The sequence below is a fragment of the Acipenser ruthenus genome, chromosome 52, assembly GCF_902713425.1.
Source record: "Acipenser ruthenus chromosome 52, fAciRut3.2 maternal haplotype, whole genome shotgun sequence".
Classification (NCBI taxonomy): Eukaryota; Metazoa; Chordata; class Actinopteri; order Acipenseriformes; family Acipenseridae; genus Acipenser; species Acipenser ruthenus.
In genome coordinates, this window is record NC_081240.1 from 6,899,263 (window position 1) to 6,911,679 (window position 12,417).

At 40.8% G+C, this 12,417-nt stretch overlaps 2 protein-coding genes across 4 annotated transcripts in view; one reads left to right on the top strand and one right to left on the bottom strand.

Moving 5' to 3' along the window:
- Nucleotides 1-6,674, bottom strand: part of LOC117965704 (E3 ubiquitin/ISG15 ligase TRIM25-like) — a 300,687-nt gene extending 294,013 nt beyond the window's left edge. Inside the window, exons 1-6 of one of the 2 annotated variants that reach the window (XM_059016312.1) lie at nucleotides 6,084-6,674; nucleotides 4,205-4,300; nucleotides 3,785-4,018; nucleotides 3,471-3,630; nucleotides 2,705-2,770; nucleotides 530-2,098 (exon numbers count right to left, since the gene is read on the bottom strand). In XM_059016312.1, coding sequence (XP_058872295.1) covers nucleotides 1,566-2,098; nucleotides 2,705-2,770; nucleotides 3,471-3,630; nucleotides 3,785-4,018; nucleotides 4,205-4,300; nucleotides 6,084-6,665 — 1,671 coding nt within the window. In that variant the 5' untranslated portion in view covers nucleotides 6,666-6,674 and the 3' untranslated portion in view covers nucleotides 530-1,565. Of the gene's footprint in view, nucleotides 1-529; nucleotides 2,099-2,704; nucleotides 2,771-3,470; nucleotides 3,631-3,784; nucleotides 4,019-4,204; nucleotides 4,301-6,083 lie in introns of those variants that run through there. The other variant, XM_059016313.1, reaches the window with a different exon arrangement.
- Nucleotides 1-12,417, top strand: part of LOC117433057 (GTPase IMAP family member 8-like) — a 267,258-nt gene that overhangs the window by 86,955 nt on the left and 167,886 nt on the right. Inside the window, exon 1 of one of the 2 annotated variants that reach the window (XM_059016273.1) lies at nucleotides 11,409-12,029. The exons of the other annotated variant lie outside the window; for it this stretch is intronic. Coding sequence (XP_058872256.1) covers nucleotides 11,448-12,029 — 582 coding nt within the window. The 5' untranslated portion in view covers nucleotides 11,409-11,447. Of the gene's footprint in view, nucleotides 1-11,408; nucleotides 12,030-12,417 lie in introns of those variants that run through there. 2 annotated transcript variants of the gene reach the window in all.

Genomic DNA, 12,417 nt, shown 5'->3' on the forward strand with positions numbered 1-12,417 from the left:
ACAAAGGTCAGGCTTAAAACACGTTTCTGCTTTTCAACTGTGGGCAGATTGCACATGTAATGCAATTTGGTTGTGATTTACGATATCCATGGAAATATCTTCTTTCTTGTGATGATATTTCACTCACATTATTGTTAAAATAAGCAAAAATAAATAAATATTGTGCTTGTTTGGCAGGTGCTTCCATTTTCAAGAGTGCAAAAATTATTACTGAGTCTTATTCACAAAGAACAGTCTCTAAAGTGATGTGACTCTCTCTATGTACGGGCCATTCTGACTTGACTACAGATTTCCACCCCCAATACAACACAACCTGAAGGAATTAGAGGCTGGAAATCATTGAGGAATGGTCCCGTATCCCTCCAGCACAATTTAAAAAGCACCTTGCAGAATCGCTACCTGCCACGTCCAATCAGTGCCGTGCTGGCTGCCCATGGAGGCCCTAAACCATATTGACACTGCTATGGCAGATGTTCTGTTTTTTGCACAAATAATGAAAAATACAAAATAAATGACCCAGACAATGAAGTGTAAATCATTTGTGTTTAATGTGATTTGTCCTGATTTGTTTACAGCTAACATACAGTTTTATATTTTGATTTATTGCAGATTTCTTATATCATCTATTCAGTATTTATAACACACTAGTAAATGCTGTTACTATCCTGTATGACTTGTTCTATAATGCATTATAAAAACATTATAACTCATTGTTTAAGCATCTATAACATGTTAATAATCTATTTCAAATTGACACCTTCATATAAAGTGTTACCATAAACTTCAGCATCAAGTTCAAACGCTATTCAGCTAACAGGATTCTCCTGTATACAAGAATCTGCTGGAAACTATACTGACATGCCTTTGACATGGCAAGTATTGTGAGCTGCTATTTACACGACCTTACATTGATAGGGATTGGAGCTGACAAAATAATCCCATGAATCTCAGCTGCTGTGCACTTCCATTCGTTATAAAGGTCTCAAATGTGCAGTGTTGAAAGAAACACCTACTATAGTAAACATGCACCCTGAGAATAAGGCATAGAAACTGCGAACTTTCTTTAACCTCAAGCAGCATCAGATCTCATGCTTTTCAAACCTGCACATTTGAGTCCTATGCAGCCAATGGAAGTGCAATATAGGAACACATTGTGGAATTATTTAGTGAGCTACAATCACCTTAAGAGATACTTATCAGTACTTGCTGTGGGAATTCTAGCACTGTGCAGAGATGCCAACTAAGTCTGCCACTTGCTGCTATTTATGTGTTTGTAATCAATAAATACTCAGGACATATTGAACATGTTATGCTGAAACAGCTGTCCAGTTGTGAGTGTTTACAATTACAGAAACACTAACCTGACAGATTAAACAGTAAAAATGAGGCTGCCTCGGCTCCAAGTGTAAAAACAAATAATTCCCTCGTTTCGCTCTGCAGGTGGCGCCGTTTTACCCCCTAACTTTCATCCAAAGTTGTGTCAGATTGAACATTCCCTTCACCCGAGGAGTGGAGAGGACAGACAGGGAGTTCAATACAAAGGGTTTCTTACAACACAAAACAGTCTAGTTCAGCTGGCAGATTGTTACAGGGGAATCATAAGAATGAAGCCCAAACCCAGGATAGAGCGGCTCAGTGAATGTGGTTTGGAATCTGTGCAGGAGGGTCATTGTGTCAGAGACGCCATAAAATGACAGAGTGCCGGCATTAAAGTCCAGATACACTCCTATTCTGGGGGAGCGGGGGGCAGTTATTGCAGTTCTGTTGTTATTGTGCAGGGCAGTGTAACTGGAACCAGAGCAGATCAAACTCCAGGACTTGTCATTGTATCCAAGGCGACAGGAACGATCCCTTCCTCTCCTGCTGATTCCTTTATATGTGACTCCTATAAAAGCCCCTCCCCCCCTCCACTCAATCTCCCAGTAACAGCGAGTCCAAGACACACCCTCTCTGCAAAGCACTTGGGAACAGCTCTCAAATCTCTCTGGGTGACAAGCATATGTCTGGATGTCTCTACTGTATGTCACTTTTCTGTTCCCTTCAGACAGATTGAGGTTTCTATACGCTGTGTTGGGGTCCAGTGTGAGCTGACAGGAATCTGATTGAAGAAAAGAGGATGGTTAGAGGAGAGACAGTTAGAAAAGTAATTATGCTATTCATTGTAAAATATTATACACTCCCCCGAAACAAGTATTGGGACAGATGAATACATGCAGAATGACTGGGGGTGGGGCATTTGTTTCCTTTTTACCCACTCAGACCCTTTGCTTACTAAATATCTTGAATAGAATATCATCCACTAAAATCCCTGCTCCCTCCACCCTGAACCCTCCTCCCCACTACTTTATAGACAAGTATATTTAGACTGTGATGTTTAAGATTGAAAATCAATAGATTTGATCTATAATTCTTACTGAAGATTTATTTCTGACTTAGGTTAAGTTCTCTATTTTTATTTTTCTGTCTTCAATAAACTGCTGCTATTAATTAAACCCTCTTGTTTAATTGTTTTGTTCATTATAATTCCTCGATCTTACCAAACTTCTTGAATCAAAATCAATCAAATGCAGCTCTGCATAGAATTACGGTTCACTTAATGTTCCTACGGGGTATGTGTTGCCATTTTACCCACTCAGACCCCTTGCTTACTAAATATCTGTAGAGTTAGCTCTTCTCCCAAATGTTTCAGTGAAAACAGACTTACATTTTAAAAACTCAGCTCTGTTCCTTGGCTCTGGAGCCTGCAGACTGTAAACTGCAACTTCATACACTGGGTATACAAAGAGAGAGGAATAGAATTGAAACATGTGGATTAATACACAACACACAAAAGACTCCAAACAGCAATCTGAAAAGAAACAAGGCTTATTCACGGCATTTCAGGATGTAAAAATCTGTACTTCAAGATGTTCATGATTACAATGAATATGTATTCCTTCTGTATCGGTGCAGCAGCCAAAGTCAATGTGAACACATCTGCCACTGAACTGGAGTCTTGTGTTCCTTCCTCTCCATCACATATCTTTGCCCAACAGTACGGTGTCCATATTAGGACACCCTTGTGCATCAAACATACAGCAGTCATTGTCTGTTCTGTCCACACATCACTCCCTCGTCTCTGCTTCATCAGTACATGTGCCATCCTCCCTGCTCCCTCCTACCACCTCCCTGCTCCCTCCTGCATGCACCCTGCTCCCTCTAGTCTGCTTTATCACTCCCTGCTCCATCCTCCCTGCTTCTTGCCCCCTCCACCATGTTGCCTCCTCCCACTTTCATGCTCCCTCCTCTCTGCTTTCTCTTCCATCCTTCATGCTTCCTCCTCCCTGCTACCTCCTCCCTTCTCAATACTGCATTATTTATATAGCCAGCAATCTGCAAGAGTTCTTTATTAATGTATTGCAAGTCCTGTCCTTCCTCAAGCCATGGTCTATTTGAGAAATCTCTAACAAAGGGATCTGTTTCACACCAACCTGTTTTGGATTTTTTGACGATTTCCCCCTTGCAGAAGTCCTCAATATGGTATTTAAGTTCAGATACAGCTTTCCTCACAGCCCCAAAAGAGATGTCTGCATTGACAGTAACGCTGGGTAAATCTCCAGCTTCAGGAGGGGCACAGAGAGACTGGAAATTCTACAACAGGAAAGTGGAGAAAAGGAGTTTTCAGTGAAACAGAATGGGGTCCACAACATTCCTGGAGAAAAGCAAGGATTCATTCAATTGGAGAGGTCTGTCTGAAACCGTCCCAGTTATGGACTTGAGATTTTCTAACAAGCAGTGGTGTTACCTGTAGAAAATGGATGTGATCCTCTGTCTCTGAAAGCTGTTTCAGCTCAGCGTTTCTCCTCCTTAGCTCAGCAATCTCCTGCTCCAGTGTCTTCATGCGTCCTTCAGCCTGATTCACTGCAGCCTTCTCGTTAGCTCCAACCAGCTCAATAACCTCAGTGTGGATCTTCTCAATGGATCGGATCAGCTCAGTAAAGATCTTCTCACTTTCCTTTATTTCTATGCATGCAGATCTCTGAGTGAAAGAACACAGTAGAGGAGACATGGTTAGAATTGATATCAAAAACACATCAGGCATAGACAGTAAATTTCTGTAGATGTGTTCCAGTCCATCTGCTAATAATAATAGTAATAATAATAATAATAATAATAATAATAATAATAATAATAATAATAATAACCCCCTCTTGTCAATACTCACTTTCAGTGTCTCCACAGCCTTTTTCAGCTCCTCAATTTCTTTCAGTCTCTCCTGGATTCTCTGTTGTATTTCTGTCTGTGTCTCTCCCAGCTGCTTCTGTGTAGAAACACAGTGACACAGTGACATTTCTGATGGGGCATTGAGTGATATCCTGTCACACCCAACACAGGCCTGTTTAAGTATGCTATTGAAACTGACAGAATCAATTTAGTTTAAATAAATTGTCCCCTTACAATGTTTGCAATAATTCTGAGTGGTTCTCAAATATAATTTGTTCTTCAGTTCTAGTTGCACGACATAGAGATCTGTAGCACAGGCTAGATCAGACAACATGTGTGTATAGTAGTAAGATACAACACCATCTAGTGCACAGCTGCCAGCAATACATAAGGACACTTGATCCACAGTAGCTGTCCACTAGATGGTACTGTTTCATTCTATTAACAGTGAATGATGGCTGATCTAGCATGTGTTACATGTTTGTTTTGTTAAACACCTAGATAACTGAAGGAACTTTATCTTTAATCTAATATGTATTTAATATCAATATATATATATATATATATTATTTACTGTTTTTAACTCTTTAAGTTCCTCCTAATGATAAAATGACCACCGGCGATCCAAACTTTAAAGGCAGTTTAATCAGGCAGTATTATGGACACCCATGCAAGTTCTAAATCTTTGTAAACAGCAGCATTGTTTATTTCCTGCATTTCTGTGTGTGTGCAACAGTAAGTCTGTGCTTGTTTACTGAAAGACACACTTCTTTGCTGCAGCTTGTAATCTGATCTTGGTGTCGAGTTACAGGCTTCTGGTGAGTGGTGACGTCAGCGTTTTGTTCACAAAGCCTCGGGCTACAGCAGGTGACTGTGTGTCTTATCTATCGGCACGCCTTTTTACACAAGATGGCAAAATATAATATTGTGTATAGCATAAGCTTGTATGCATGTATTTGTGTTTTATTTTATAATTACAGTGCAGAAGCTCCAGCATATCTGCACCCAAAAGAAGAACCCCCTCCCCTCCCACCCCCACAGCAGCTCTCTCACATGAGAAGAGGAACACAGAAGCAGAGCCTGACCAACAAGCAGCTCAGCCTAAATGTGCTCCTGCAAGCCCCCCTGGCACTCAGCTGCACACAGGCAGCACTTACACACTTTGCTTATTTCCCTGTTTTTGCTACTTTTGTAAATATGTTCATATTTTTCTTTGTTTTTAGCTCATTCTATTCAGAATGTACTCAATGCTCATTTCATGCTCAAGTTTCATTCAGCAGTGTTAGATTGTACCAGCAATGCTGATTGTTTTAATAAACAATACATGAAGATCTTTTCTAAAGTGTTTTTTTGTGTTTTTTGTTTCCTACACCAAAGAGGGTGAGTGTGAGATTGTTGAGTGTTGTTTTACATGCAAGCCCAGTTTGTTCCCTTTCATTTGATGTGAGACACTTGCATGTCTCCCCTACAGCTATGGAGCTGTACGCACAAATCTGAAAACATTGAAAACAAGCGGAAATTGACCTGGACCTTAAAGAGTTTTAAAATAGGTGCTTGACTTTGGGAACTTTATGTTTACACAGTTTAACCAATTAAACTATAATGTCTTAAACAATGAAACTGACACATGATTCTATAAAATAACCAAATATACAAAATACTAGGAATATAAATTATACTATTTTACACTCAATTCCAGTGTACCACAAACTACCCAGCTTAGCTTGAAATACATTTGAATCCCTAACACACAAACACACACACATATATAAAAAACTGACCTGATGTGAAACTGTATAACCTAATAAACAGACATGTTAAATATCCCTGGGAATTCTTATCTTCTAGGATAGCTACAAGGAAATGCTTCAAACACTTACCTGCTTCACAATCCTCTGTGTCTCAGCTGAGACTGTTTCATGACTCCTGTGTTCAATTTGTGAACACAACAAGCAAATACACGTCTGATCGGTTCTACAAAAGACCTCCAAAACCTTCTGGTGTTCAGCACAAATCTTCTGATCCAGATTTCCAATTGCATTGATCAGCTTGTGCCTCTTGAAAGCAGCCCCCTCATAGTGTGGCTTGATGTGTGTTTCACAGTAAGAGGCCAGGCACGTCAAACAGGATTTCAAAGCTTTGAACTTTCTCCCAGTGCAGAAATCACACGGCACATCTCCAGGTCCAGCATAACTTTGAGCAGGAGGAGGACTGAGTCCTGTGTTCTTTAATTTCTCCACAACTTCAGCCAGCATGGTGTTTCTGCACAGATCAGGCCTTGGGGTAAAGGTCTTTCTGCACTGGGGGCAGCTGTAGACACCTGTATGATCAGTCTGATCCCAGTAGTTCTTAATACACCCCATACAGTAACTGTGTCCACATGCTGTAGTGACTGGGTCCTTCAATAGCTCCAGACACACTGGACAGCTGAACTGATCCTGAGACCACAAGTTTGAAGCCATTCCTGCTGCAGTGAGACACAGAGAGACTGGCTATTTCACAACAAACAGAACTGTTTAAAGCTCTAAGAGGCGGGGTTTTGGACTGAGGCCAGGTTATAATAAACAGGTTGAGCAGAAACTGAGTTATGTTTCATTTCAGCAGCAGTGTGGAGTAGTGGTTAGGGCTCTGGACTCTTGACCGGAGGGTTGTGGGTTCAATCCCAGGTGGGGGACGCTGCTGCTGTACCCTTGAGCAAGGTACTTTACCTAGATTGCTCCAGTAAAAACCCAACTGTATAAATGGGGAATTGTATGTAAAAATAATGTGATGTCTTGTAACAATTGTAAGTCACCCTGGATAAGGGTGTCTGCTAAGAAATAAATAATAATAATAATAATAATAATAATAATAATAATAATAATAATAATAATAATAATAATAATAATAATAATTTCCTGAGATCTCTCCTGCTCAGCTCTCTGGTTTCAGTGCACACAAGCCATGCATTCCACACTGTGAGCAGCTCTGTGTTTTAAGACACTAGACGAGAATCTCAGCTGGAACGTCTACCAGCACTTTATAAGAACAAGACACCATAGTGGAGTGTTCTAACATGTTCAAGAGAAATATCAAGCTGGAGTGAATCTAGGAGCAGTGCAGGGATGCTGGAATGGGTTAACAGGGATATACTATTTCAAAGATTAGGGAACAATACAATAATACAATACAATAGGGATTTATAAAGAGCCTTCTGTGAAACACCTCAAAGAGAAGTGTATGGAATAATAATAATGATACAAAACCCTGTTGAACAAATAGGATTTTAATCTTGATTGAACAATTGGCTCTGATGTGCAGATGCACTAAGAGGCTGCATGATAGTTTTCTCTGACTTCACTATGATGTCATGGTGTGTGATGTCATTGTGCACCACACTCCTTAGCTGTGAGGCCACACAGGTGCTCAGGGCTCTCAGGACAGTGTCCAGCCTCCTGTCTAGAGCAGAGGGAGAAGCAGCAGAAATAACTTCACAATATATTGCATCCTGCAGTCACCTCATGCAGCCTCTCAGTGCATCTGCTGTGCTCTTATAGTGAGGAGCATCACAGTGAAGTCAGGCATATCATTGTGAACCTCAAAGCATTTAAGCCTTCTGCATGTGGGATTTTGGTGTACAAACTCACTGCATCAAGGGGAATAAGGATAATGTTCTGACTTTGTAACTTCATTTTATAAAGCTGTTTTATAAACGCACCTGAATCCCTTAGAGATGAGGGGAACTCCACCACTAGTGGTCTGAGATACAAATCAATGTAATTTGAGAGAGGTTCAATGAGAGAACCAAGAGCAGAAACTATGGGACGACCTGGTGGATTATCAAGTGATTTATGGAGCTCAGGCAGCACATATAGTTCAGGCTTAACAGGAGAGTTACTCTTCAGATACAGATGTGCATTATCACACATGCAGCCAGATTCCAATGCAGATTGTGTAAAACCATCTCTTTCTGATTTAAAACCTCGATTCAGCATGAAGTGTGATCCTGGGCTGGAATCACAATATGTGCTTCTGCTGTTTCTGTTGAGATGATACAGAGACAGGGATGGGTTTCACAAGAAACGAAACCTACCAGTGTTTCTGAATTACAGGAGTTATATAAAGCTCTAAGAGGCAGGGTTTGGACTGAGGTTTTGATAAAAAGGTTTAGCAGAAACTGAGATGTTTACAACTATTGATAATTTACTGAGATTTTTACTGTTTTTTATTTTTATTTTTATGTGACACAATTAATTCAACGTTTTAAATTATTACCATTTGACTCATAAAATGATAGTGCTTTGTAGTTTGGTTGTTTTATGAGTCAGATTAAAAAAAACTGAAGCTACTACAAATTAGAAAATGCAGCCCTTTGCAATTCATAAATAAATAAACAATGAAGTCCTTTGCAAAGCACAGATATTTTTTTTCATCCTTTTACACTTCTGTTATCTTTGCTTTTGGTGATCGGATAGCCAATTGCTTTAAGCTTAGACTTTTCTGTCCCTTAGCCATAAGGTGCAATACACTGTACACTAGCCTTACATATAATCTATCATGGGTACCTAACAAGGACAAAAAACTCACATTTGTATCCCCAAAATGAATTAACATAGCTGGGAATTAGTTGGCTGCGGATCTGAGTGGGTAAAATGGACAGAAATGCCTCCACTTCAGTTCTCAATTGTTTTTGGAGGGGAGGGGAGTTTTCTTCTTCAACAAGGAGAACAAGTGGAATAACAAGAACAAGCGTGTTTCCATGTTTAGACTGTCCATTTCTCCTGATTTATCACAGTATTAACAATGGGTTTGACTGCTGTGTTAGAGTGTCTAGTTCTGAACAGGAATATAAGAAGGATGGAACTCCAGCCATTGGAATAGTTGTGTCAATACCCTCCATTCCTCATGAAGTGTGATCCTGGGCTGGAATCACAATATGTGCTTCTGCTGTTTCTGTTGAGATGATACAGAGACAGGGATGGGTTTCACAAGAAATGAAACTTACCAGTGTTTCTGAATTACAGGAGTTATATAAAGCTCTAAGAGGCAGGGTTTGGGACTGAGGACAGGTTTAGACAAGCAGGCTGAGCAGAGACTGCTGAATCAGTGTGAGAGGGTCGGAGAGGAGAGAGTGGGACAGGAGTTTGAGAATGGCACCCTCTGTAACAGCGCTCCTTCAAGACTGAAGCTTTCTCCCAATGGGACAGGCCAATTCCCAGTAGAGACTCTGAATGCGGGCGGGACACTGGCACACAAACAATCCCACCTCCTTCCAAAAACCCAGTCCTATATACAGGACACATGATGGGTTTGCATGAGAAATCCTGGAGTGAGTCAGAAGAGATCTTTCCTTTGTACTGGAGAGAAATCGAGGACTCTCAGTATATCTCCGCCCCTCTCACACTGATTCAGCAGTCTCTGCTCAGCCTGCTTGTCTAAACCTGGCCTCAGTCCCAAACCCCGCCTCTTAGAGCTTTATATAACTCCTGGAATTCAGAAACACAGGTAAGTTTCGTTTCTTGTGAAACCCATCCCTGTCTCTGTATCATCTCAACAGAAACAGCAGAAGCACATATTGTGATTCCAGCCCAGGATCACACTTCATGAGGAATGGAGGGTATTGACACAACTATTCCAATGGCTGGAGTTCCATCCTTCTTATATTCCTGTTCAGAACTAGACACTCTAACACAGCAGTCAAACCCATTGTTAATACTGTGATAAATCAGGAGAAATGGACAGTCTAAACATGGAAACACGCTTGTTCTTGTTATTCCACTTGTTCTCCTTGTTGAAGAAGAAAACTCCCCTGCCCTCCAAAAACAACTGAGAACTGAAGTGGAGGCATTTCTGTCCATTTTACCCAATCGGATCCGCAGCCAACGAATTCCCAGCTATGTTAATTTCATTCATTTTGGGGGGTACGAATGTGACTTTTTTTGTCCTTGGTAGGTACCCATGATAGATTATATGTAAGGCTTGTGTACAGTGTATTGCACCTTATGGCTAAGGGACAGAAAAGTCTAAGCTTAAAGCAATTGGCTATCCGATAAAATGAAGTTACAAAGTTAGAACGTTATCCTTATTTCCCTTGATGTTGTGAGTTTGTACACCAAAATTCCACATGCAGATAGCTTAAATGCTTTGAGGTTCACAATGATATGCTTGACTTCACTGTGATGCTCCTCACTATAAGAGCACAGCAGATGCACTGAGAGGCTGCATGAGGTGGCTGCAGGATGCAATATATTGTGAAGTTATTTCTGCTGCTTCTCCCTCTGCTCTAGACAGGAGGCTGGACACTGTCCTGAGAGCCCTGAGCACCTGTGTGGCCTCACAGCTAAGGAGTGTGGTGCACAATGACATCACACACCATGACATCATAGTGAAGTCAGAGAAAACTATCATGCAGCCTCTTAGTGCATCTGCACATCAGAGCCAATTGTTCAATCAAGATTAAAATCCTATTTGTTCAACAGGGTTTTGTATCATTATTATTATTCCATACACTTCTCTTTGAGGTGTTTCACAGAAGGCTCTTTATAAATCCCTATTGTATTGTATTATTGTATTGTTCCCTAATCTTTGAAATAGTATATCCCTGTTAACCCATTCCAGCATCCCTGCACTGCTCCTAGATTCACTCCAGCTTGATATTTCTCTTGAACATGTTAGAACACTCCACTATGGTGTCTTGTTCTTATAAAGTGCTGGTAGACGTTCCAGCTGAGATTCTCGTCTAGTGTCTTAAAACACAGAGCTGCTCACAGTGTGGAATGCATGGCTTGTGTGCACTGAAACCAGAGAGCTGAGCAGGAGAGATCTCAGGAAATTATTATTATTATTATTATTATTATTATTATTATTATTATTATTATTATTATTATTATTATTTATTTCTTAGCAGACACCCTTATCCAGGGTGACTTACAATTGTTACAAGACATCACATTATTTTTACATACAATTACCCATTTATACAGTTGGGTTTTTACTGGAGCAATCTAGGTAAAGTACCTTGCTCAAGGGTACAGCAGCAGCGTCCCTCACCTTGGATTGAACCCACAACCCTCCGGTCAAGAGTCCAGAGCCCTAACCACTACTCCTCTCTGCTGCTGAAATGAAACATTCTTGACACATAACTCAGTTTCTGCTCAACCTGTTTATTATAACCTGGCCTCAGTCCAAAACCCCGCCTCTTAGAGCTTTAAACAGTTCTGTTTGTTGTGAAATAGCCAGTCTCTCTGTGTCTCACTGCAGCAGGAATGGCTTCAAACTTGTGGTCTCAGGATCAGTTCAGCTGTCCAGTGTGTCTGGAGCTATTGAAGGACCCAGTCACTACAGCATGTGGACACAGTTACTGTATGGGGTGTATTAAGAACTGCTGGGATCAGACTGATTATACAGGTGTCTACAGCTGCCCCCAGTGCAGAGAGACTTTTACCCCAAGGCCTGTTCTGCGCAGAAACACCATGCTGGCTGAAGTTGTGGAGGAATTAAAGAAGACAGGACTTAATCCTCCTCCTGCTCAAAGTTATGCTGGACCTGGAGATGTGCCGTGTGATTTCTGCACTGGGAGAAAGTTCAAAGCTTTGAAATCCTGTTTGACGTGCCTGGCCTCTTACTGTGAAACACACGTCAAGCCACACTATGAGGGGGCTGCTTTCAAGAGGCACAAGCTGATTAATGCAATTGGAAATCTGGAGCAGAAGATTTGTGCTGAACACCAGAAGGTTTTTGACGTCTTTTGTAGAACCGATCAGGCGTGTATTTGCTTGTTGTGTACAGACAAGGAACACAAGAGGCATGATACAGTCTCAGCTGAGAAAGAAAGGATTGTGAAACAGGTAAGGGTTTGAACCATTTCCTTGTAGCTATCCTAGAAGATAAGAATTCCCAGTGATATTTAACATGTCAAGCAGCTATTTTAAAACTCTTTAAGGTCCGGGTCAATTTCCGCTTATTTTCTCTGTTTTCAGATTTGTGCGTACAGCTCCAGTACTGTAGGGGTGACATGCAAGTGTCTCACATCAAATGAAACAGAACAAACTGGGCTTGCATGTAAAACAACACTCAGCAATCTCACACTCCCCCTCTTTTGTGTAGGAAACAAAAAACACAAAAAAACACTTTAGAAAAACTCTTCATGTATTGTTGTCACAAAGAAAAGGAATACACAGACACTTGGGGTTTTGGTGAAGCTGAGCGTGTGATCGCGCTCAGCATTTAATAATT